The 26,502-nt window shown below is 43.5% G+C and overlaps 1 protein-coding gene and 2 long non-coding RNA genes across 6 annotated transcripts in view; 1 reads left to right on the top strand and 2 right to left on the bottom strand.

Moving 5' to 3' along the window:
* The window catches only part of LOC144294691 (uncharacterized), an 84,197-nt gene that overhangs the window by 4,521 nt on the left and 53,174 nt on the right, over positions 1–26,502 (bottom strand). For 2 of the 4 annotated variants that reach the window (XR_013362087.1, XR_013362085.1), the window contains one exon: positions 10,291–10,419. This is a non-coding gene — a long non-coding RNA (uncharacterized LOC144294691). Of the gene's footprint in view, positions 1–4,770; positions 5,333–9,199; positions 9,561–10,290; positions 10,420–26,502 lie in introns of those variants that run through there. The other 2 variants (XR_013362086.1, XR_013362088.1) reach the window with 2 other exon arrangements.
* Positions 22,072–24,685, bottom strand: LOC144295268 (uncharacterized). Its single transcript, XR_013362600.1, has 2 exons — positions 24,468–24,685; positions 22,072–22,782 (listed from the first exon to the last, which is right to left on the bottom strand). It is a non-coding gene; the product is annotated as an uncharacterized LOC144295268 (long non-coding RNA).
* Positions 24,796–26,502, top strand: part of SWAP70 (switching B cell complex subunit SWAP70) — a 74,743-nt gene continuing 73,036 nt past the window's right edge. Inside the window, exon 1 of the mRNA XM_077866522.1 lies at positions 24,796–24,990. Coding sequence (XP_077722648.1) covers positions 24,892–24,990 — 99 coding nt within the window. The 5' untranslated portion in view covers positions 24,796–24,891. The remainder of the gene's footprint in view (positions 24,991–26,502) is intronic.

Raw genomic sequence — 26,502 nt, 5'->3', positions numbered from 1 at the left:
TTTTTTTGGATCAATTCTTTTAAAAGATAAGGGGTCATGGGACATCTGGGTGGCTCAGGGGTTAAGTGTCTGCCTTTGTCTCAGAGCGTGATCCTGGAGTAGCAGGATTGAATCCCATATTGAGCTTCCTGCATGGGGCCTGCTTCTCGCTCTGCCTGTGTCTCTGCCTCTGTGTGTGTGTGTGTGTGTGTCATGGATAAATAAATAAATAATCTTTAAAAAAAAAAAACACAAAATACTGAGGAAAAAAATAATTTCCAACTTAGAATTTTAACCCTACCAAGCTATTGACTGAGGGTAGGAAAAAAAAATACTTTCAGACATGCAAAGTCTGAAATGTTCCTTCCAGTGCACTGTTGGGACATAATAGGAGAATTTGCTCCACTAAAACAAGGGGACAAACCAAGGGGGAGGAATAAGAGAAACCAGGAGACCAGGTCCTCATCACAAGACAGAGGTGAAGGAAATCACCAACATGATGCTGAATAGAAAATCTAAGGTAGTAGGGAATCCTGGGTGGCTCAGTGGTTGAGCATCTGCCTTTGACTCAGGGTGTGATCCTGGGGTCCTGGGATCAAGTCTCACATCAGGCTCCCTGCGGGGAACCTGCTTCTCCCTCTGCCTGTGTCTCTGCCTCTCTCTCTATGTCTCTCATGAATAAATAAATAAAATCTTTAAAAAAGAAAAGCTAAGGTAACAATGATGCCACAGGCTTTGAGAACAGCTCTTTCTGGAGCAAGTCAGAGGGCTCCAGGGACACCTCCTTAAGTAGATGGCACAGAGTGCTTAATGGGAGCAGATTTGCGCAGCTGATGGAACGTTTGATGGCACATTAGGTTAAGTACAAAGAAAACTAAGCAAATAAAAGATTTTTTAAAAGATTTTATTTATTCATAAGAGACATGGAGGGGTAGAGAGGCAGAGACACAGGCAGAGGGAGAAGCAGGCTCCACACAGGGAGCCCGACGTAGGACTCAATCCCGGGGCTCCAGGATCACGCCCCGAGCCAAAGGCAGACACTTAACCACTGAGCCACCCAGAAGTCCCTAGAATTTTTTTAAGAGAAAATAAAACTAAGAATAAAAGTTGCTGATTGATTGTAATACACATTATGATTTTGGAGATGCTAACATATGAACAGATGCATGTGTTAGAATCAAAATCCAGTAGTACATTTAGTAAGAGCCTGTGAGTAGCAAACATTTCTTAGTTTTTTTTAAAAGATTTTTTTTTAATTTTTTATTAATGATAGAGAGAGAGAGAGAGAGAGAGAGAGAGAGGCAGAGACACAGGCAGAGGGAGAAGCAGGCTCCATGCACCGGGAGCCCGACGTGGGATTCAATCCCGGGTCTCCAGGATCGCGCCCTGGGCCAAAGGCAGGCGCCAAACCGCTGCGCCACCCAGGGATCCCCATTTCTTAGTTTTTATACACTGAGATCCTCTCTCCCCCAACACTCATGAATAATAATTTGGCTGATTATAAATTTCTTTCATTCCTAGGGCTTTTTCTTCAATTCTGGAAAAAAATTCAGTAATTTTCTCTTCAAATATTGCCTTTTCTGTCATTCCTCTCAATTCTCTTTCTCTGGAACTCTTACTATATACATATTTATCTTCTATTCTGCATATGTTTTAAAGTTTTAAATATTTATTTACTTATTTGAGAGGAGAGAGGGCACAAGCTGGTGGGGAGAGGCAGAGGGAGAAGCAGACTCCCCACTGAGCAGGGAGCCCAATGAGATGCAGGGCTGGATCCACACCACCCTGGGATCATGACTTGAGCAGAAGTCAGACACTTAGTGGGCTGAGCCACCCAGGCGCCCCTATTCTGCATATTTTTTAAAGAGTTTTGGGGGTTTTGTGTGTGTGTGTGTGTGTGTGTGTTTTAAGACTTTATTTATTCATGAGAGACAGAGAGAGAGAGAGGCAGAGACACAGGCAGAGGGAGAAGCAGGCTCCATTCAGGGAGCCTGATGTGGGACTCGATCCGGGTCTCCAGGGTCACACCGCTGAGCCACCCAGGGATCCCTGTTCTGCCTATTTTTAATTGCTCTCTTCTTTCTTTCTTTCTTTCTTTCTTTCTTTCTTTCTTTCTTTCTTTCTTTCTTTCTTTCTTTCTTCTTTCTTTCTTTCTTTCTTTCTTTCTTTCTTTCTTTCTTCTTTCTTTCTTTCTTTCTTTTTTCTTCCTTCCTTCCTTCCTTCCTTCCTTCCTTCCTTCCTTCCTTCCTTCCTTCTTTCTTGCTTTCTTGCTTTCTCTGTGTTTTTCGTTTTTATTCATGCTATGTTCTGAGTGAATTCCTCTGTCCCTCTTCCAGTTTTCTAATATACTATTTGAGAGTAGCTTACTCTAGAATTCCTCCTATTTATAGCCCCTTCGATTTCAGTTAGGGTATTTTTCTTTTCTTTTTTTAAATAACCTCTACCCTCAACGTGAGGCTTGAACTTAAGACCCTGAGATCAAGAGTTGCACGCTCTACTGACTGAGCCTGCCAGGTGTCCCTAGGGTATTTTTCATTTCAAGGATTTCTAATTGGTTCTCGTTCATGTTGTTTCATTTCAGCTTATTTTTGCTTCACACTTTCCTTTTGAAATGAAAGGTGTACATTCATCTCTGAACATGTTCAATGTACTCTTTTAAGGTCTTTTTATACTGTTTTACAAATTTCCAGAGGAAATTTGAGAAATTTTCTGATCTGATTGTTCATATCAAAGCCTAGCTTTCCCACCAGTAGGTCCTTTCATATATTTTGGAATTATGGTTCATAAGCTTTTGAGTGAGAAAGTATTTGTTTTTGTTTTTTTGTTTGATTTCTCTCTCTCTCTCTCTCTCTCTGTCTCTCTTACTTTCCCCTCATCCCTGCCCAGGATGCCAGGATGCTTCCATCTGGCTCTCTGGGTGTCAGCATAAAGCCAGGGCCTCTGCTCATGCTTCTGCATCCCTGGATATTAGGGATATGATGTGTCTAGTCATGGGGCCAGCAGGTGACTTGATAATTTCTCTTCATTTCTCACCACCCTGGGCTCTAATAAAGATACAATCCCACAGACTAACAGCTATTTTCTTCAGGGTTTTTTTTTTTTTTTAAGATTTTATTTATTTATCTGAGAGAGTGAGAGCACAAGTAGGGGGGAGCTGCAGGCAGAGGGAGAGGGAGAGGGAGAAGCAGGCTACCTGCAGAGTAGGAGGCCGGATGTAGGGCTCAATCCCAGGACCCTGGGATCTGGACCTGAGCCAAAGGCAGATGCTCTACCAACCGAGCCACCCAGGCACCCTCAGTTTTTGTTTTGTTTTGTTTTTTAAATAAGTCATGGAGCCCCCATCAGCCTCTGATATGGAGCTGCAAGCATCAGTCTCCCACACTGAGGGAGAACTTTGTCCCCATAGGAGCTGACCTTTTGTCCAGCTTCCACTGTCCAGCTTCTAGACTCAGAGCTCCTAAGCCTGACGCTTCACCTTACTCATTGCACTGTGTTTCTATTCCATTTTTGGTTCATAGAGATATGTGAGAGTTCGGCTATGTCTTTTTTAAAAATCATTTTTCTTTTTAATTTTTTTTCCATTTTTTCCATTTTAAATGTCAAGGCCATGTGTTTGAAGCAAAGGGGTTTTTGGAGATATAAATTTACTTCCTTGTGTTGCTTTCAACCTCCTCACACCTGGTTTCTGTTCTCCACTCCTCTACTGAAATTATGAAGTCAAATTCACTCATAATTTCTAGCTTGCTAAATCCAATGGACATTTCTCTGTCCTAATTGTTCTTGACTATTTGGCAGCTTTTGATGTAACTAAACACCTGTGATTTTTTTTGTTTTTATTTATTTATTTTTAAAGATTTTATTTATTTGTTTGACAGAAAAAGGGAGGCCTTTCAAGGAGGCAAGTCCTGCTTGAGCTCCATCATATTGTCCTGGTTTCAAGATACCATTTTGGAACTCAAAGCCAAGAATTTGACTCTTTCTCCTCACTGGGTTCTTTTGAATCTTCTTTCCTGGACCTCATCCCCAAGATCTTGTACAACTAAGCTAGCCAAAATTGAGTTCTGGTCACTTGAAGCCAAGCTTTAATAAAGTGTGGTTTGGAAATTTCTGACCTTCAGGATAAATTTCAAGTTCCCCAAACATTCTGATCATAAATCAGCTTTCTGTTATCTTCTCTTATACACCCAATGCATTTGACAAACTGAAGTATTTGCTATTGTCCAGCTACCCCTGAGTTTCTCATCTCCAAGACCTTGCAAATGACGCTCCCTTTACCCATAGTACTTTTGCCATCAGCTCGGGTGGAATTTGACCTGTCTTTCAAAGTCCAGCTAAATTGGTGCTCCTATGAAGCCGAACTAATCTTTCCCACCTACTTATCTGTTCTTCCACAGGATTTCTGTGACTGAGGGAAGCAGCTGTGGTATGAAAGACTGAACCTAGAAATTTATATCAGGATTTGTGTGTTTGAGATGGGGTTCTACTACTTCTTAGCTGTTCCTTTTTCACTTATGTGACCTTCTATTTTTCTTTCATAACATAGAGATGGAAATACTTATCTCATAGAGTTAGAGCTTTTTCACGACTCTTTTTGTTTCAACTGACAGAAAACCCAACCTATATCGGCTTCTGACAAAAGGGCCCTTATTGGTTTGCATAGGTGAAAAGTCTAGGGGCAGAGACGGTTTCAGGCATTGGTGAATTCAGAGCTCAAATGATATCATCTGGACTCTTTTTTTTTTTTAATCTTTTTTTTTAAATTTTTATTTATTTATGATAGTCACACACAGAGAGAGAGAGAGAGAGAGAGGCGGAGACATAGGCAGAGGGAGAAGCAGGCTCCATGCACCGGGAGCCCGATGTGGGACTCGATCCCGGGTCTCCAGGATCGCGTCCTGGGCCAAAGGCAGGCGCTAAACCACTGCACCACCCAGGGATCCCTCATCTGGACTCTTATACTCCTTTCAGCTCTGCGTTTTACTGCCGCCTTCAGGCTCAGGTTTAAAGAGTGACAAGATGTCTGTCAGCCGTCCCAGAACCGAGTCTTTCTGCTTTGACTCCAGCAGACAAGCTTGAGGACTTCTGCAGAAATCCCAACTAATTCTCATTGCTCTTAATGGGTCATGTTCCCGTCCTTGAGATGGTCATGATGGCTAGGAGAATTGGGTGCTTGGATCGGCTGGAGCCAGGAGGAGACTTGTCCTACCTCAGATGCTGGGGTGTAGTTAGTCCGGCAACAGCACATGGGACATGAATGGGTAGATGGAAATTCTCCAGTGAGAAGTTAGGGTACTTATCAGAATGGTGAGAGGATGCTGGACAAGAATCACTGCCGAGGTCTACCACAGGTGTGCTGAGGAGCAAATGAGATAATGCAAGGAAACTGACTTCAGAAAGTCCCATTCAAATATAAGTGATGATTATTATGTGGTTCTCTCTCTCATGGCACTTAGTATTTTCTATCTATAGTCATCTAATTCACGCTTTGTCTCTCTTCTACACCCTGAGCAGCTAGAGAGCAGAATCTATGCTTTTGTCATCTCTGGAGCACTCCACCACTCCGAACTCAGCACCTAGAAAATAGGTGGTACCCAATAAATGATTGTGGGATAACTGAATGAACCTAAAATCCAAAGAATTCCCCAGAATTCTGTTAATCCCTAGGCCAAATTCTCAGCAGGCTTTGGAGAGCTTTAACTTCCATTGGAGTCACGGATAAGTCAGCTCTGGCTTTTTTTCATAGTGAGTGGAGAATGGGGTGAGATAAGTAATTTCAGGCAAATGTGTCCTTGCATTGATTTATTGACCTGGCCAAGCTAAGACTAGTCAGGGCAAAAAAAAAAAAAAAAGGTCCTGATTTATGTATTTAATTTCTGCTTTATTTTTCTCTCTCCACCCTTATTATAGAGGAATGTGCTTCAGGAAAATACAGATAGAATGAAAAAATTTGCCAAAGGCACAGACTAGCAGGACAGATTTGGGCCTGCCTTCTGATCCTCGAGGCTTGAGCTTCCAGGAAATTTGGAGTTTAAGGAAAGGAACTGGATATCAGTTCCAGCCAAACAGCCAGAAACTCAGCCCAATGAGTCTGTTCTCCTGTGTCTCCTTGGTTGTGCTCATTTCCTTAGATTTCCTATTTGAGCAGAGTCTGGAGCTTCTAAGGCCAACTGGAGTCTGGGAAAACAAGCTCTTAGAAGCTACAAACTCCCAGTTCTAAAATAAATAAGTCATGGAAAATTAAAAGTACAGCATAGGGAAATATAGCCACTTAAGATTGTAATAGCATTGCTTGCTAACTGATGGTGACTACACTTGTGGGGAGCACTAAGTAATGTATAGGGTTGTCAGATCATTATGTTGTATACCTGAAACTACTATAACACTGTATGTTAATTATACTTCAATAAAACAAAAGTGTGACCCAGATGACCTCTTGAAATAAGGTATGGGTGGCCACCCTCTCCAGAGTTGTCTTGGAGCTGCTCCTTTGCTGAGTTTACATTATAGGCTCTAACTCTTCTCAGCAGCAAGTGTTAAATAGGAAAGTCGGTGTAGCTTAACGTATAATATATTGGGGCTATAGGGACTAACTAGTTTGCAACCTGCCCTCTCTTATGTTGTAGCAATGATGCTATTCCAGGAACCCTAGCAGGGCAGAAACAAAAGGAACCATATTTCAGAGAAGGAAAGTTACACTGTTACAGGTATTCTGAACATAAGCATCAACACTGGACCACATTGCAGAGTTATTGTTGGAAAGAGTTTCAGCTCCTGTACATCAAAGACAATGGCTGGTGGGTGGGACGGGGAACGGGAATTGTCCAAGGGCACCGTTAGCAAGTCAGGAGTCACCAAAGGAAAATCTGAGCTGGGCGGGTCAGCAACATCCAGCCTGGTGCTTGGCAGGCTCAGCAGCACAAGCTGAGTGTTGCTTAAAAGGAACTCCTTGTTCACTATCTTCAACTTCCTGGACCGTCTAAGTCAGCGCAAACTCTTTCTAGAAGGATATCCCTTGGCTTCCAGGTTCTGACCTTGCCTCTCCTTTGTGTCTCTGTATCCTCCCTGGTTGGCATCTTATCTCTCTTCCTGACACTAATTTCCTTTTTGGGTCTCAGCAGGGCTCTCCCAACTGTTTTGGATAATATTTTCCTTGTCTGAACTGCCCTTTGGTCTCTATTCCCCCAGGTAGTCACGGGTACTCTGCCAAGGGAATTGCAGCCACAAGGCCTTATAGAAAGGGCCTGGACTTGGAAACCACACAGAGATGGGTTCTAATCTTAGCCTGCTGGGGTGACCTTCGGCAATTTATTTAATCTCCCTGAGGTTCAGCTTCCTTGTCCGCAAAAATGGGGATAATTTGTCTGACTGGGTTTCTATGAGGACTTGATAAGGACCTACAAAAGTGAGCATGTTGACCCTTTATTTTTTTTTTTTAAACGTTTTATTTATTTATTTATAGAGACACACACAGAGAGAGAGGCAGAGACACAGGCAGAGGGAGAAACAGGCTCCATGCAGGGAGCCCGATGTGGGACTCGATCCCGGGTCTCCGGGATCACGCCCTGGGCTGGAGGTGGCGCTAAACCCGCTGAGCCACCTGGGCTGCCCATGTTGACCCTTTATAAATGGCAGCTCTTATTAAGAGTGAAGAGCAGGCTGGAGGAGATGTCTCATACAAACACCACGGACTTCAGTGATAGCATCTGACCAACAGAATCAGGCGTTTACCCTAGCAGAAAAGTCCTGCATAGATGAAGCCTCTACTTCCTCATTCATAACCTGCTCTAATGTTTCACAATCTTTTAGTCAGGAAATTGTCCTCAATATCTAACCTAAGTTCCTCCTGTTACAATGTGTCATATCACACATATTTTAAAATAACACACTAGACCATGAAAATGAGCAAATTTTTCTATGAGTCAGAGGCATTCACAGGCCTTGGGTCTACTCTTATCTTCGAGAAACCAGGGAATATTTGTCATGTGACCCCTGCAGACTGCGGACTGTGCTGGGCTAAGCTGGGAAGCTCCAGGGATGTGTGATGAGACTCCGGTGATGAGCAGTTTCTCTCTCTCTCTCTCTCTCTTTCTAATTTTTTTCATCTGTGAGTGAATGGTTGATCCTAATTTAGAAAGCCTAGGAACACAGCAAACGAGTTCAGCAGGACTGATCACATTGGTGGCTAATCACTGTTATGCAACTGGGGTCTGGCAAGGATTGAAATGCAACCTGTGTGTCAGTCTTCAGCATAGAAGCAGAGGAAAACATTTAAACAGCCCCATGTGACAGATCATTCACTCAGCTTTGCAGGTGCATTTTGCAGCTAATCCTTCTGGCTGGACTATTGATATGAATCATATCTTTCCAGCTAGGTAGCCCTGAATCTAAGTGTCGAAGAAGCACCTGTGGGATAGAAATGTTGGCCCTGGATCCCTGGGTGGCGCAGCGGTTTAGCGCCTGCCTTTGGCCCAGGGCGCGATCCCGGAGACCCGGGATCGAATCCCACATTGGGCTCCCGGTGCATGGAGCCTGCTTCTCCCTCTGCCTATGTCTCTGCCTCTCTCTCTCTCTCTCTCTCTCTCTCTGTGACTATCATAAATAAATAAATAAATAAATAAATAAATAAATAAATAAATAAATAAATAAAAAAATGTTGGCCCTGGTTTGCAGCACAGGGCAGATGTCTCAATTTTCACATTCTACTCTATGGGCATGTTGTAAACCTCTGCGGCAACATTACAAACTGGCAGCCTGTGGACAGGCTATAGATGTGTTTTTTTGGCCACACAATTTATTGTTTTTTTTTTTTTTTAGGATTTATTTATTCATTTATTCATGATAGACAGAGAGAGAGAGAGGCAGAGACACAGGAGGAGGGAGAAGCAGGCTCCATGCCGGGAGCCTGATGCGGGACTCAATCCCAGGACTCCAGGACTGCGCCCTGGGCCAAAGGCGGGCGCTAAATGACTGAGCCACCCAGGGATCCCCTTGTTTTTGTTTTTGAAGCTGAATTGGTTGGGCAGCCCAGGTGGCTCAGCCGTTTAGCGCCGCCTTCAGCCCAGGGTGTGATCCTGGAGACTCAGGATCGAGTCCTGCATCAGGCTCCCTGCATGGAGCCTGCTCCTCCCTCTGCCTGTGTCTCTGCCTCTCTCTATGTGTGTGTCTCTCATGAATAAATAAATAAAACCTTCAAAAAAATGAAGTTGAATTGGTTGCCTTTATCTAAAAATTCACATGATCCGGGTTTCCGGCTTTTCCTGAAAACTGGAAGATCTGGCAACATCGAATCTGTAGCTTTTCCTTGTTGTAACATTATCTGCGTCTGGGTGGAGGTGCTCCCTCTAGGTGGGACCACCATTTCCTCCTGCCTCACTTCCACTCAACGTCAGTCACAGAAATCACCTGAACCCTGAAAGCATTTGGGTTGTGACTCTTGGTTTGTGTAGTCTCCTTTGGTCATTGATGGAGAGCATGACTACTTGTATTTTGTTCCTTTGGGTTCTCTAACTTCTCTTTCTCCACCAGAAATGATACCAGAAGTCAGTATTTGTGATCCCTGCAGATATGTCTTCTTTAAGTCTCTATTAAAAAATATATATATATATATTTTTAAAAATATTTTATATATTTATTCATGAGACACACAGAGAGGCAGAAACCTAAGCAGAGGGAGAAGCAGGCTCCCCACGGGAAGCCTGGTATGGGACTCCATTCCAAGACCCCAGGATCATGACCTGAGCTAAAGGCAGATGTTCAACCACCAAGCCACCCACCCACTCCTCTGAGTCTCTATTTAATGCCACAGTTGAAGACATGTGTCATGCTACAGTAAGTTTCCGTAGGAGGATCAAAGGAATGAATCCGTCTTTGAAATTTGTCTGTTGGCACTTTAAAGTCCAAGGGGCTCCTGTGTGTGCAGAGTAATACTCTCTGCAACTTCCAGTATCAAGACAACTGATGCTCGATTTATCAAATTTACATGCCTAATAAAATTTAGAAGACAAAACTTTCTTCAACTACATTTTTACATTTAAATCCTGATTATAGGGCAGCCCGGGTGGCTCAGGGGTTTAGCACTGCCTTCAGCCCAGGGCGTGATCCTGGAGACCTGGGATCGAGTCCCACGTCCGGCTCCCTGCATGGAGCCTGCTTCTCCCTCTGCCTGTCTCTGTCTCTCTCTATGTCTCTCATGAATAAATGAATAAAATCTTAAAAAAAAATCCTGATTACAACTTTTATTTCTTCGGGGTGACAATAACAGAAAACCCTAACTTGGAGTGGCTTAAATAACAAGGAAATGTATTATCTCACAAAAGATGAAGCCTGAAGTGGGCTGTGGATGCAGTACATCTGGGCTCAAGCTCCGCTTTGTTGGGATTCCCTTGGTTCCGCCCTTGTCCATGTATTGGCAGCACTCCTAGGCTTGTCACAACGTGGCTACTGCAATGACATTATCATATCCAGACACAACATTTCAGAGAAGGAAGTGGGACTTTTATTTCCTTTTTGGGGAGGTGGGGAGACAAGACCATGGAAACCTCTCCCAGAAGTCCCACGGTGGACTTTTACTTACATCTTGGTCAGAGTTGTGCCACCTGCCTATTCCTAGACCAATCACTGGCAAGGAGAATGGGACTGCCATTTGGCTTTTACTAATTATCCCAGAGTGAATGAGGGTTCGGGAGTCCATCTTAATGATCACTACATAAACTTAATTAAACTCCCTTAAACAACCCAAATTATATTCATAACCTAGTAAGATCAATTCTTTGAACGTTTCAAACATCCTAACACACCAAATGGCAGACAGAAACACAAAAGTAGGGATGCCTGGGTGGCTTAGTGATTGAGCGTCTACCTTTAAATAAAATCTTGAAAAAAAAAAAGAAAACACAAAGTAAAATAATCACAAAGGCTAGAACTACGTTTAAATCTAATTTTAAAATATACATATTTTAATTTTATTTATTTATTCATGAGAGACAGAGAGAGAGAGAGGCAGAGACACAGGCAGAGGGAGAAACAGGCTCCATGCAGGGAGCCTGATGTAGGACTCAATCCTGGACCCTGGGATCCCACCCTGAGCCAAAGGCAGATGCTCAACCGCTGAGTCACCCAGCTGTCCCTAATTTTAAAATATTGAAACCATAGGGACACCTAGCTGGCTCAGTCGGTTAAGCGTCTGCCTTTGGCTCAGGTTATGATCCTGGAGTCCCAGGATTGAGCTTGGCATTGGGCTCCCTGCTCAGTGGGGAGTCTACTTCTCCCTCTGCCCCTCACCCTACTCATACTTTCTGTCTCTTAAATAAATAAATAAATAAATAAATAAATAAATAAATAAATAAAATCTTTAAAAATATATTAAAACCATAGATTTAATCTTTTCTTTTTTTTTTAGATTTAATCTTTTCATTACTCTGTGTTTATTTTGATATTTTTCTAGGGTTATAGTAATTTTATTAGTAGACCCCAAATTAAAACAATACCACTCCATATTGGCCTGGGTTGTAGGTTACTTAAGTTTGGCTATTTACATAGGTTGGAGTTATTTATAATTGATTCTTGGCTGGGGTCGGGGCCTTGTGGCCCCTTCTGAACCTGAGCTGCCAGACATCGGGCTGCCCCTACTTTCATAACAGCTTTACTAAGATAAAATTCACATACTATTACAACTGACCGTTTAAAATATACAATTCAATGGTTTTTAGTATCTTCAGAATTGTGCCACCATTACTACAATCAATGTTAAAACATTTTCATCGAGGGGCACCTGATTGGTTCAGTCAGTAGAGCATGTGACTCTTTATCTCAGGATCATGAGTTCAAGCCCCAAATTATACATGGAGCCTGCTTAAAAAACAAGAAAAGAAAAGAAAAGAAAAGAAAAGAAAAGAAAAGAAAAGAAAAGAAAAGAAAAGAAAAGAACATTTTCATCGCTACAATAATAAACTGGTTAGCATACGCCCTCCATTATCCCCCTCCTTTAAGCCCTAGGCAACCACCAATCTACTTTTTGTCTGCATGGCTTTGCCTATTCCGGGCATTTCATACGAGTGGAATCACACACGACATAGAAGTTTGACCCCTTTAATTAAAAAAATTTTTTTTTGACCCCTTTAAATCATTAAACCTTACTTGCTCCATCAGTGTTACTTGTCTGTCATGCCTATACCTTTCATAGGGGATTTCCTGAAATCATGTATTTTTAGATTTACAGTATTGTATAATTGGTTGTATTGCCTTTTGTTATGCATTTTTTAAAACGATTTTTTTAAAGTATTTATTCATGAGAGACACACACAGAGAGAGAGGCAGAGACAGGCAGAGGAAGAAGTCGGCTCCTCTCAGGGAGCCTGATGTAGGACTACATTCCTAGACCCCAGGATCATGCCCTGAGCTGAAAGCAGACGCTCAACTGCTCAACAGCTGAGCCATCCAGGAATCCCGCCTTTTGTTATGCATTGATGAAATTGTTTGGGATAACTGGAAATATAAACATGTCATATATTAGTTACTCCTTTCTTTCCTTTCTGCATGCTGTCCTTCCTTCCCTCCTTCCACAAATACATATTGAGCATTTTCTCTGTATCAGATATTGTGCCACACACAGGGGATCTAACAATGAGCATGCAGGAGGCCCTTCTCTCCTGGACTTACAGTTGGGAAGAGGCCCCTGGCCCTTGTGCTGATAACATGAAGGGTATTATGTTGGTGTTGCTGAGTTACCATTCTAGAACTGTTCAATGGGCCCTTCAAGTAACTTCTTGCTCCTACCCATATTTTTCTCCATCTCTCCTACCATCTAACCCTTAAACATACCATCTTCATATGTAATTATCACCATTTATACAAACTTTTCCATACGTGTTGAATTATTCCCACAATAATAAATCATGAAATATGTAGGAGTTGCTTTGTTACCAAGTTTAACTTGATTACAACACTAAACTATTCATTTATTTTATATTTATACCAAGATTCTTACAAAAAAGGATTGGAATTGAAGAAGAACACAAGGCATTTATAAATAACCACGGTATAGATAATAACAGTTAACTGGAAAATCTTTCTTACAGTTGAATACTGTAATAAATACTGAATTTATTTTGGACCAAAAAAAAAAAAAAACACAATTCAAACAAATTTGCATCAGTCAAGAGACATCTGAATGGTGATAGGTGATTCAAATAAAGATTATAAAAGAGAAGAGGTTATAATTATAGATTTGGCAAAAGGTTAAAAAAGGAAGTATATGGTATATTAAGGAAGTATATTTTTATGTTAGAACCAAAGTAATTTCCAGTTGGATAAAAATTGAAAGGTTTTTTTTTCTTTAAAGATTTATTTATTCATTTGAGAAAGAGAATGTCTCCTGGTGCAAGAGCACGCACATATGAGTGGGGGGAGGGGCAGTGGGCGAGGGAGAGAATCCCCACTGAGCAGGCAAACTCCATCCTCCTGGGATCATCACCTGAACCAAAGGCAGTTGCTTAACCAACTGAGCCACCCAGGCACCCCAAACTGATGGATTTAAAAGGAACAATCTTCAGATCTGTCACCTGGAAATAACTTTATTCACTACCAAATACAACATCCAGATTTTGGATTCTCTTATGTTCCTTAAACAGAAACCAAGGCTTTTTGAAGCACAGTCAATTCCATGTCTTAGAGCGGGGGAAAATCAGGAGAGGCTTGTCACGTGTAAGAAAAGGATGCTTCCAAAAATATTTGAAATCGTGCTAATTGCACAATGAAGCCATAGAGGGATCCCACTGGCCATGTCATGATTCTTTTGAGCGTCAAAGAGAACAATAATTACAGTTAATGATTATATATATATATATATTTAAATATTTTATTTATTTATTCATGAGAGACACAGAGAGAGGGAGAGACACAGGCAGAGGGAGAAGCAGGCCCCAGGCAGGGAGCCCAATGCGCGACTCGATCCTGCGACTCTGGGATCACGCCATGAGCGGAAGACAGAGGCTCAATTGCTGAGCTACCTGGGCATTCCTAATGATTACATGTGTAAAACTCCATGAATCAAAGTGAGAAGTTTAAAAGAAGTAAGTATTTAAAAAGTAACTCGAGAGCAGTCCGGGTGGCCCAGTGGTTTAGCGCCGCCTTCAGCCCAGAGCGTGATCCTGGAGTCCCGGGATCGCGTCCCACATCGGGCTCCCCGCATGGAGCCTGCTTCTTCCTCTGCTCGTGTCTCTGCCTCTCTCTGTGTCTGTCATGGATAAATAAAAAAATAAAAATAAAAAGTAACTCTAATATAAAAGCAGGAGATATATACATAATAAAATGTATTGGCATCCCTGGGTAGCGCAGCGGTTTAGCGCCTGCCTTTGGCCCAGGGTGTGATCCTGGAGTCCTGGGATCGAATCCCACATCGGGCTACCTGCAGGGAGCCTGCTTCTCTCTCTGCCTATGTCTCTGCCTCTCTCTCTCTGTGTGTGTCTCTCATGAATAAATAAAATAAAATCTTAAAAAAAAGTATTAAAATTTTTATCAATTTTTAAAGTAGATGTTAATATTTTTGGCTGTTTTGTCTCTTCTGTTATGTATATTCTGCATATAAAATATAAATAGGTATTTCTGTGTAATGAGGGAAGAGTGTATGCAGTGAACTGTGAGGAGGCCAAAAGTTACGAAAAAAAGCAGAAATTGTACTAAGAACAGGAAAAAAAAAGATTAACTTCATGGTCACATAATTACCAAGTTAAAAAAAAAGGGGGGGGGGTGTCCAAGATGGTGCTTTAATCAAATATCAGAAAGAAGTTTATGATTCCATAAACTCAGTCCTTTGCTTCCCAGGAGGTAAAACCTTTGGATGACTCTACTAACATATTGAAAGTTAGATCCCGGAAAAATGGGGAAAGATTGGAAATATAGGAAGGAGCAAGAGGAATGAGCAGGTCTGGAATGCTAACTAAGTAACACCCACATGGTTCCCTTCAAGTCACCAGCAGAAGGGGCAGAGCTTCCTCCTAACCATGAGTCTATGTGGCGAAGGGTTACCTGCAAGCTCACTGTTGGATTCCCAGCACCTGGCACAATCCCTGGTACAGAGAAGGTACTCAATGCTTATTTGTGGAGGAAAAAAATAAGAAGGAAAGGAAGGCACAGAGGAAGAAAGGAAAGGAGTGAAAAATAAAAGATGTGGTTTGTTTTCTTTTTCTTTCTTTCTTTCTTTCTTTCTTTCTTTCTTTCTTTCTTTCTTTCTTTCTTTCTTTCTTTCTTTCTTTTTCTTTCTCTCTCTCCCTTCCTTCCTTCCTTCCTTCCTTCCTCCCTCCCTCCCTCTCTCTCTCTTTTTCTTTCTTTCTTTCTTTCTTTCTTTCTTTCTTTCTTTCTTTCTTTCTTTCTCTTTCTTTCTTTCTTTCTTTCTTTCTTTCTTTCTTTCTTTCTTTCTTTCTTCTTTTTCTTTCTCTTTTTTCTTGGATATTGCTGGTTTTCTCCCTATCTTTACCAAGGTATAATTGACAAATAAAAATTGTATAGGGATCCCTGGGTGGCGCAGCGGTTTGGTGCCTGCCTTTGGCCCAGGGCGCGATCCTGGAGACCGCGGATCGAATCCCACGTCGGGCTCCCGGTGCATGGAGCCTGCTTCTCCCTCAGCCTATGTCTCTGCCTCTCTCTCTCTCTCTCTATGACTATCATAAATAAATAAAAATTGAAAAAAAATATTTTAAAAACATTGTATATATTTAAGGTATATGACTCTATGTTCTGATATACACATTATTTATTTATTTATAAGATTTTTTTTTTAAGATTTTATTTATTGGGATCCTTGGGTGGCACAGCGGTTTGGCGCCTGCCTTTGGCCCAGGGCGCGATCCTGGAGACCAAGGATCGAATCCCACATCGGGCTCCCGGTGCATGGGGCCTGCTTCTCCCTCTGCCTATGTCTCTGCCTCTCTCTCTCTCTATCATAAATTAAAAAAAAACAAAAAAAATTATAAGATTTTATTTATTTATTCATGACAGACACAGACACACACACACACACACACACAGAGGCAGAGACACAGGCAGAGGGAGAAGCAGGCTCCATGCAGGGAACCCAACGTGGGACTCGATCCCGGGGTCTCCAGGATCAGGCCCTGGGCTGAAGGTTAAACCACTGAGCCACCCGGGGCCACCCCTACACATAATTTAAAAAATAATTGTCAGGGGCATCTGGCTGGCTCAGTCAGAAGAGCATGTGATTGTTGATCTTGGGGTCATGGATTTGAGTCCCATGTTAGGTGTAGAGATTACTTAGATAAATAAATTTTAAAAATACACTAAAAAAAATTGCCACAGTCGAGCTAATAAACATGCACGTCATCTCACCTTGCTACCTTTTTCTTTTCTTTTTTTTTTTTTTTGGTGTTGAGAACATTTAAGATCTACCCTTTTATCAAATTTCAAGTGTACAATACAGTATTATAAACTATATTCACATTGCTATACAGTTGATCTCCAGAACTTATTTACCTTGTAAAACTTTGTACCCTTCGACCAACGTCTCCCTATTTCCTCCTTCCTCCAATCCTTGGCAACCACCATTCTACTCTCCACTTCTATGAGTTTGACTTATATTAGATTCACATATAAGTGAGATCATGTAGTATTTGTCCTTTTGTGTCTGGCTTAGTTCAGTTAGTATAATGTCTTCCAGTTTCACCCATGTTGTCACAAATGTCAAGATTTCCTTCTTTGCAAAGGCTGAATAATATTCCATTATTTATATATATATATATTTCCCCATTAAATATAGTCTTATATATACACACATATATATAGTTATAGATACATATAATATATAATACACACACACATTTTCTTTATCCATTCACCTGTCAATGGACTTAGGGAGTTTTAGGTTGTTTCCCTAGTGTGTCTGCTGTCAACAATGCTGCAATGAACATGGAAATACAGATATCTCTCCAAGATACTGATTTCATTTCCTTTGGATGTATACTCAGAGTGAGATTGCTGGATTATAAGATGATTCTATTTTTTTTTTAGATGATTCTATTTTTAATTTTTTGAAGAAATTCCAAACTTTTTCATAATGGTTATACCAGAAAAAAGATTTTTGATGTCTCTCCCAGAAGGAGAAGATGGATGGAAAGTGATGTCCTCTTCTCTACTACTCTCTTCATCAGTTTCCTGTGTGCAGTCTGAGGGCCTAAATTGTTCTGTCCTTGCTGAGAGTCAGTAAAGGGGAAGAAGAAAGAAGGATATTCAACCTGAAACTGAACTACAACTAGGACATCATTGTTTGGCTTGTCCTAGTTCCCAGAATTTCTAGGTATGCATGGCTTTTGAGTTAGAAGTTTCCAGCAGATTCAAACCTGGATGCCCCCTATTAAAAATGAGGGGTAGAGGCTCCTGGGTGGCCCAGTCAGTTGTGTCCGACTCTTGATCTCAGCTCAGGTACTGATCTCAGGGTCATGAGTTCAAGCCTGTGTTGGGCTCCATGACCAATGTGGAGCCTACTTAAAGGACAAATAAAGTAAAATAAAAAATAAGGGGATCCCTGGGTGGAGCAGTGGTTTGGCGCCTGCCTTTGGCCCAAGGCGCAATCCTGGAGACCCGGGATCGAGTCCCACATCGGGCTCCCAGTGCATGGAGCCTGCTTCTCCCTCTGTCTGTGTCTCTGCCTCTCTCTCTCTCTCTCTGTGGCTATCATAAATAAATTTTAAAAATTAAAAAAAAAATAAAAATAGGGGGTGGGAAGGAGGGAACCACAGTTTACTGAAATAGGAATTCAGAGGGGCTTTATAGCTGCTTTCAACTCTCTCCTCTCCTTCTCTTCCTCAAGCTGAAGTAATTAGCCAGGGTGGTTACATACAACTGAAGTTTTCTTTACCATTCCCAAGTAGACTGAAAGTTTATCCATTGTAGATTAATTTACACTTAGAGATTAACACTCAATAACTGGCTAAAGGTAGAGAAGCATTGGTCATTCAAACCCAAATGTGGATCGATTTAACTTAGATTGCTTTCCTACTCTCAGAAGAAGAGGAGTTTTGATGGAGAGGGTGGAGGGAAAGGATCAAGAATTAACTCAAGGATGAGGGACACTCTGAAGGGAGAGTGGAGCTGGTTAGGGAGGCTTTGGACCTCTCTAGCTGCATTTTCTTAGCCCTTTTAAAAGGATTCCTCTTCAAACCACTCCTTAAATTTTGGTGTTCCCTGGGCTCTAGACCCTTGTCTGATCTTCTACTTCTTCTGTCTGTTCTCTTCCACTCATCTACTTGTATTGTATATCTGGGCTGGATATCACCCATAAGCCCTCAGATCACACCCTTGCTATTGACCATAGGAACCATGTACAAATCAAGCACTGCTTCAGGCTCTGCCTCCTACCTTTGTGTTTGGAGCTTTGGTTTGGCTGCTCTCCCTGATTTCTACCCCACTGCTTTTATACCAAATTCCCCTACTCTCTGTCGAGTCATTTTACCAGAAGTGAAATCTAGTAGAATTTTACTCATTTGGAGGCTTTTGTATTCAGTATCATCTAAAAAAAAAAAAAAAAAAAAAAAAAAATCTCTTGGGTCATTTTTCTGACTGCAAAGACCAAGGTGTCTTAGCCTATGTTTCTGAAACCAATTCTGATGTGTAGTTTTTTTTCCCCCTACACCAAGCAATTCTCCAACACCAGCTGGTGTCAGTTCTACATGGTCTTCTGGGAGACAGCATCAGATGCCACAGGTTAAGGGTTCAGTCCCACAAGTCAGATGCTAATCACCAGTCCAAGCACAAGTTATTACCAGTGCTTCTGACAGACTAGCTGGAAATCAGAGGTTCCTACACGCCTCTTCCTTGGGTCCAATTGCTTTGCTAGAGTGGCTCACATAACTCATGAAACCAGTTTATTTACTAGATTACTGGCATATTACAAAAGGTTTTAAAGAATGTGAATGAACAGCCGTATGAAGAGATACATAGGGAGAAGTTTTATACACAGAAGCTTCTGTTTCTCTGGAGTTTGGGGCCTTGCATGTGGGCGTGTTCTGGTTCACCAACCCAAAAACTCTTCAAACCTTGTCTTTTGGGCTCTTATGGAGGATTCATTACATAGACATGAATTATTAAATCATTGGCCATTGGAGATAGATTAAATCTCCAGCACTTCTCCTCTCCCTAGGAGGTTCCAACCTTCTAATGATACGGTTGGCTCCCTAGCCTTAGGTGCTCTCCAAAAGTTCATTAACATAACAAAAACAAGTTAATCACACTCATCACTTAGGAAATTCATGGGTTTTAGGAGTTCTGTGTCAGGGATTGGATGAAGACCAAATACAGTTGACCCTTGTACAACACAGCTCTGAACGGCATGGGTCCACTTACACGTGGATACTTTTTGTTTTTTTTTTTAAACATTTAAAAAAATTTTTTATTTATTTATGATAGTCACAGAGAGAGAGACAGAGAGAGAGGCAGAGACATAGGCAGGGGGAGAAGCAGGCTCCATGCACCGGGAGCCTGATGTGGGATTCGATCCTGGGTCTCCAGGATCGTGCCCTGGGCCAAAGGCAGGTGCTAAACCGCTGCGCCACCCAGGGATCCCGTGGATATTTTTTTGATACTGTAGGTACTAGAAATGTATTTTCTTTTCCTTATGACTTTCTTAATAACATTTTCTTTTCTTTAGCTTACTTTATTGTGAGAATTCAGTATATAATACGTATACAAAATATATGTCCACTGTTTACGTTATTGGTAAGGCTTCCAGTCAACAGTAGGCTATTGGCAGTCATATTTTGAGAAGGTCAAACACGGGATCCCTGGGTGGCTCAGCAGTTTAGCGCCTGCCTTTGGCTCAGGGCGTGATCCTGGAGCCCTGGGGTTGAGTCCCACATAGGGCTCCCTGCGGGAAGCCTGCTTCTTCCTCTGCCTGTGTCTCTGCCTCTCTCTCTTTGTCTCTCATGAATAAATAAATAAAACCTTAAAAAAAAAAAAAAAAAGAAAGTCAAACTCTATGTGGATTTTCAGCTGTAAGGTGGTCGAGGCCCCTACTCCCCCACATTGTTCAAGGATCAGCTATGTACATATTTCTTTTTATTTTTTAAGATTTTACTTATTTATTTGAGAGAGAGTGAGAGAGGGAGAAAGAAGACAGAAGGAGAGGGAGAGGGAGAAGTAGACTCCCCGCTGAGCAAAGACTACCCCCCCCCCCAACTCAGGGCTATATCCCAGGACTCTCTGAGATCATGACCTGAGATAAAGGCAGATGCTTAACCCACTGAGCTACCTAGGCACCCTTAGCCAAAATACCATTCTATATTCCTCCTTCTCCTTCATCTCCCACAGGCTTATTTATTTATTTATGTAGGCTTTTATACTTCTGCACATTCAGCTACCTCTTTCTGGAATGCCCTTCCTTCTCCTCTCCAGCTGTCTATCAATTTTTATTAATTTTCAAGACTCAATCTCCACCTTTGAGAAGCCTACCCTTATCCCTATCCTCAGTGGGTAATGTTGACATTGATATTCATGCAGTCAGTGGGTCAGTAGAGCTGGTTTTGGTCTCAGTAGAAGATCATGAAATCAGGATATTCTATAGAACACTGGGCTCAGCCTAAATTCCGGCTACTGTTGTCTGAGATGCTTTAAGAATTAGTCCTGTCACATAGGTCTTATCATTAAAAGATCAAATTTTGCTGCTTTTGCACCTTGAGCAAAAGACCCAACCCTAAAGCCTTAGAGGTTTCAGTCCTTATTGGCATCAGAACTCTATTATTATAATCTCCTTCTTGTTCGTCATTACTGCCCCTCCCATTTGGATAGGCTTTCATGATTATGGGTGCTTTCACAGATGGTATCTTATTTGTTCCTTACAATAACTCACTCCTGTGAGGCAGAGAGGGTTATTGTTTTTCCTAGTTGACTGCAATTTCCTCTAGCTCTTTGGATGTGGAGTGGGCCTGACTCCCTGGGGTGCTACTTAAATTCTGGGACCAGTTTATGAAATTTCCCAGAAAGCTTCCCCTCGTCCCCAAAAGAGCTGCGGGTGTAATGGCAGTAATGAAGATGCTATCAGCAGCTGAGTGGGCAGGGGCTGGACACCACTCCCACATCTGCAGCTTCAGGCACAGTCGTTCAGCATTTCTGCTTCTTGCTGCTAGATTGTGCCACTGATTATAGAGCAGTTTCAGAGCCTGAGAAAGATAAGAGCTCTACAGACTTGACAGGCCTAGGTCTCCTGCCTGTATAGCCTCAGATGCTAACCTGTCCAATTTCTTCTCATATCTCTGCTCTTGTCATTGTTCTCTACATTCCACACTAGTGGAGTTGGGGTTGCTTGGGGTTCTTGACTAAACCATGCTTTGTCTAGACTGTTTTCTGTGTGGAAGTTTCTTCTCTCACTTTTGCTCAGTTAGCTGCGACTCAGCCTCATCGTCACTCCTCTTTTTTTTTTTTTTTTTTTTTTATCGTCACTCCTCTTTTGCAGCCTTCCCTGTTCTCAAGAGAGCAGCATATTCACCTGTACACATACTTTTCCTTTGTAACCCTTAGCAGAAAAAACACAGGATGGTCTGGAATGCAGTCCAAGGGGAGGGAGTGCCATTTGTTTGCAACACTTAGAAGCCACAAGTATTAGCCATAATTAAGCTAGTCCTGAATAAAAGAACAAAGTCTCTCTAGCCAAAAGTATTTGAAAAGCTTTCAAGTCCTTTATCTACACCTTTCAAATGCTATGGAGCTATAAAGTCTTCCATGAGATTTGTTAGAATGCCCCTTTTCTCACCGATTGCCTTCACATACTAGAGCAGCTTTTCCTTTCTTCTCAACAACTATGGTTGAGTTGTGGCTCCTCCCCACTCCTGCCCTCGCCCCCACCACCGATTTTGCACTGTGATCTTCTTTTCCTCCTTTTTTTCTTCCTAATTCTCCATGACAAAAAGAGTTTAAGAACTAGTCTGGGAAGGTAGGAATCTCCTGGAAGGCAGGGGAGGGGAAGAATGTGTAGGCCAGACCAGAATCTTCTCTGGTGGGCAGGGGAAGGAAACATTATGTTGGGAACATTATCTTTTCACTGTTGTTCAGTTATCTAATGCTACATAACAAACCACTCAAAACATAGTGGCATGAAACAACTATCATTTCATTTTGGTCATGATTCAGTGGGTCAGAAGTTTGGGCAGGGCAAAGAAAGGACGGTTTGTCTTTGCTTTCCAATGTCTGGGGCCTCAGCTGTGTTGACCCCAAAATGGCTGGAGATGGCAGGGACAGCTTGACTGGGGTCGTATGTCTGGGTTCTTTTCCATGTAGTATCTGCTGGGACTAGAATGTCTATGATGGTTCCTTCTTTCATATAGCTAATGTCTAGGCTGGTATGGTTGAAACAGCTGGGATCTTGCCAGCATTGTTTTCTCTTTTAAGCGACTCTTCCATGTGGCCTTGGCTTCTCACAGCATGGCAGCAAGGTTCCAAGAGGCAGCATTCCAAGAGTAAGAATTCCAAGAAATCCAGGCGAAAGCCAGGTTTTTTGTGACCTGGTTCAGAAGTCCCAGGCTTTTACTTCTGCCACATTCTGTTGATCAAACAAGCCACTCAGTCCAGCTCATATCCCAGGGGAGGGGAATTAGATTTATCTCTTGATATTTAGAACACTTTGGACCCATAGAGAAACAGAGTTAATTGGTGCCATCTTGGAGACCATCCACCATAGTCCTCGCTTCATCCCAGCCACTACGATTCATGTCCCTTTCATGGAATCGCCTTGAAGTCCAAGATTGCCTCAAAGTCAGGTCTAGGTGTATGAGGTTCCTTGACTGGAGCTCTTTTTCATCTGAAGAACTGTGAATTAAAGAGACAAGTGTGTTCCACACCTGCTACTGAAAAATATGAGATAATGCTTCTTTTTTCTTTTTTTTTTTTTTTTTGAGCTAATGTTTATTATTGTTTGAAGCTAAATTTAGGGTTAACTGGTTACACAGTAATAGATAACTAATATAATCTGTCAAGTTCCAAAACAGTCTTTTCATGACATCATTCTGCTTTAAAATTTGTTTGGGGATCCCTGGGTGGCGCAGCGGTTTGGCGCCTGCCTTTGGCCCAGGGCGCAATCCTGGAGACCCAGGATCGAATCCCACGTCAGGCTCCCGGTGCATGGAGCCTGCTTCTCCCTCTGCCTGTGTCTCTGCCTCTCTCTCTCTCTCTCTGTGTGACTATCATAAATAAATAAAAATTAAAAAAAAATAAAATTTGTTTGGATTATGAGAATTGAGATTGAGGAAGAAATGGGAATTTGGGTCCTAGTTATGTGAATATATATATATATATATATATATATAGCTTTGAAATACCTATTTGGTGCTAACAGATACTGAGAGAACCATCTAGTGGTTAAGCTGAATCCTGAGAATTAGGAAGGTTTCATTTTTTTGTCACTTCCCCGGGGAAAGCTGAATTGGCATTCAGAAATTAAAGGTTGAATCATGTTTTTCCTTACAGGCAGATTTGGACTGGAGTTGGGGAGGGTAAATGATAAAAGTGATACTAGCATGTCAAGAAAAGTGGTGAAGTGGGGTAGGGCCTCAAGGTTCCTCACAGCGAGGCACCAGCAGTCTCTCCGCTTCCACCCCTCTAGGCTATCTTTTCCTCTGGCCCGCTAAATTCCCTTTAGTCTCTAGCTCATTGAGCACTTCTTTCCTTTTCTGCTTTTTCCCACCTCCCCTTCCTAATGATGACCTTTCCCTTCTTTATAAGGTGCATATGTGTGCATTCAGGAACATAATAGAGGAAAACAAAACCAAACTCGAAATGAGAATGATCTTTTGAAAAGTCTTGGTATTTGTTCTTCTGTCCATGTTGTCCAGATTTAGTCTTGGATTGGAGAGGCAAGGCACTGACTGTGCCTGGTGACTTCATCGGTTTGGAGTCAGCCAGCAATCCTTATTATCCTAGGATGTGAACACTGAGAAGAACCCCTGCAGAACATCTGGTGCAACGTGTTCATCTATATGTGAAGAATCTGAAGCCCCCAAAGCTCAGGTGACCACACTTAACAGATACTAATTAAACATCTACGATGAAGAGGACGCCTTCATAGGCTTGGATGTGTTCTTTTAAATGGTCCACCCATTCTGACTAGTAAAATAGGTGGAGTGATTTGCTGGGACTCTCTCATTAACTATTGTGCAAGCACAGAAACACCAGGAACAGCACACTGACCAGCGGCAAACCCTTAAGTTGTGTACTGACCCTCGAGAGCTGAGGGTTAGGAAGCGAAGCATGCCTGACTCTGTGGCTTCTAAACCAACCTTAACCCTCGGCTCCAGGCCCCCCACAGCCCAAAGAAACGTGTGAAAAATGAATAAAACCCTTCCCTCCGAAGTCCCTCCTGCCTCCCCTCCCCCTCCCCCTCCCCCGGCTGGGATCAGCGCTGGCCTTGGAGCCCCTGCTCGGGGACTTTTCAGTTCTCCTCAGACACTGGCGCGTCCGCGGGACACACGCGGGGCTTTTTTTTTTTTTTTTCTTACTGCGAGGCGCGGGCTGCGGGCTGCTCACCCCGACTCTCGTATTTTAACTCGGAATGAGGGTCTTGCTCGGTGGGCACGCAAGCCCCGAAGCAGGCCCGAGGCGGCCTGGGGAACCCGAGCGACCTGCGGGGTGGTGCTCCGCCGGCAAGAGCGCGGGGAAGGCCCGCACTCCTCCCCGCGGGGTGGGAAGCCCCGTCCGCCCGGTGCGCCCGCTCGGCCCGCTCCGCGCCTGGCTCCCGGCGGACGCCGAGGGGGCGGGGCCTGGCGGGGGCGGGGCCTGGCGGGGGCGGGGCCTGGCGGGGGCGGGGCCTGCGCGGTCAGGTGACTGAAGAGCGGGCGGCCGTGGCTGCGGCGGCGGAGGGGCGTCAGACTCGCCCGAGGGTCGGCGAGGCGGGCTGGCAGTCGGGGGAGCCACGCGGCGGCCATGGGGGGCTTGAAGGACGAGCTGCTCAAGGGCATCTGGCACGCCTTCACCGCGCTCGACCTGGACCACAGCGGCAAGGTCTCTAAGTCCCAGCTCAAGGTGGGCACCCCGCCCGGGTCCGGTCCCCCTCCGACCCTCCCGCGTGCGCTCTCCCCCCCCGCCCCCCGCCCCCCGCCAGGTGGAAGCCGGCCCCGGCGGGCGGCACCCCAGGAAGGGGCGGGCAGGAATGCGGCCGGGCGGCCTGCTCCGCGCTGAGGGGCCAGAGACCGGGATTCGGTGGTTCAGCCTCCCTGCTGCCTTCGGGCGGTGCCCTCGGGCGGGTGGGTAGGCCCTTCGGGGCCCCTCGTGAGCGGTGGGGGGCGGGGCGGGGGGTGTGTTAGGCGGGGATGGGGTCTGAGGAGCCGGGCTCCTGTTGGCGAAGGGAGGGGGGCAGAAAGTCGCAGAGTCGGAGCGGCGGTGGGAAGCTGGCTTAGGCAGCACGCCCGGAGTACCGTCGCCCTCTGGAAGAGGAAGGGACTTGCCCAAGATCACTGGGGCACAGCCTTGTGCCGAGCGCGCGCTCCACACCCGGGCGGCCCCGAAACGGCCAGCTGCGGCCGAGGCAGCCTGGCTGTTCAGAGGAGGGAGAAGTGCCCAGAGCCTGGCCTCCAGCCGCTTCCTCCTTTGGGGGCTTTGGTGGTGGGAGACGCTCTCTGACTTGTGAGAAAGACCTCCCGGCCCAGGGGCTTCAGGTCAGTCTCGCGTGTGCTGTGTCCCGCAGGGACCTTCGTTCCCGGTGAGGAGCCCCGATCTCTCTGCCAGAGGCTTTATTGTGACTGCCAAAGACCCCAATTGAGAGTATAGGGTATAAATAAAGGAATGCTTGTAAATTGAGTAACCCCAAGCCGGGAAAGTGGCACTTAGCCAGGAGAAATTGGCAGCTTCTTGAAAGTATAAAATATAGAAACAGACAAGAAGAGCCATTCACAGGCATTTTCTAATATCCACATTTTGGATCTGAATGTCTGGTTTTCTTAGCCTCTTCTGAGAATGAGTTTCTGAAGATTGGGTTTGCTTTGTTTATTTTGTGCAGTAATCAGGAGGTTTTCATGAGTAGTGGCTTTGATGCCAGTAGGATTTAGCATTTGCTTTTCTCCTTCCCCATCTTCCTTTCACACTCCTCCCTTCTCATTCATAAAATTATAGTTTGGAAGGGTTCAGAGAGATCATTCTCTTAATGCTTATTTTACTTCTAAATTAACTACAGTAAAATTGACTTTTTCGGTGTACAGTTTTATGAATTTTAACACACGTATAAATTTCTGTAACTGCTACCCAAATCGGGTTTCCATCAGTTCTGTCATCCCAGAAAGCTTCATGTTGCCCTCTCCACCTCCAGCTGGGGTGAACCAATGGTCTGGTTTGTTCTTAATTGCTATAGTTTTGTCTTTTTCCACAGTGTCATGTAAATGAAGTAATTTGGTATGTAACCTTTTGATACTGGCTTCTTTTACTCAGGGTAATGCCTTAGAGATTCACCCATGTTATTGCGTGTATGTGTTAATCATTCCTTTTTTATTAAATAATCCATTGTATGGATGTACCCAAGTTAATCCATTCACCTTTGAACAT

Source organism: Canis aureus, chromosome 23 (assembly GCF_053574225.1).
Source record: "Canis aureus isolate CA01 chromosome 23, VMU_Caureus_v.1.0, whole genome shotgun sequence".
Lineage (NCBI taxonomy): Eukaryota > Metazoa > Chordata > Mammalia > Carnivora > Canidae > Canis > Canis aureus.
This window is presented reverse-complemented; position numbering and strand designations above follow the sequence as displayed.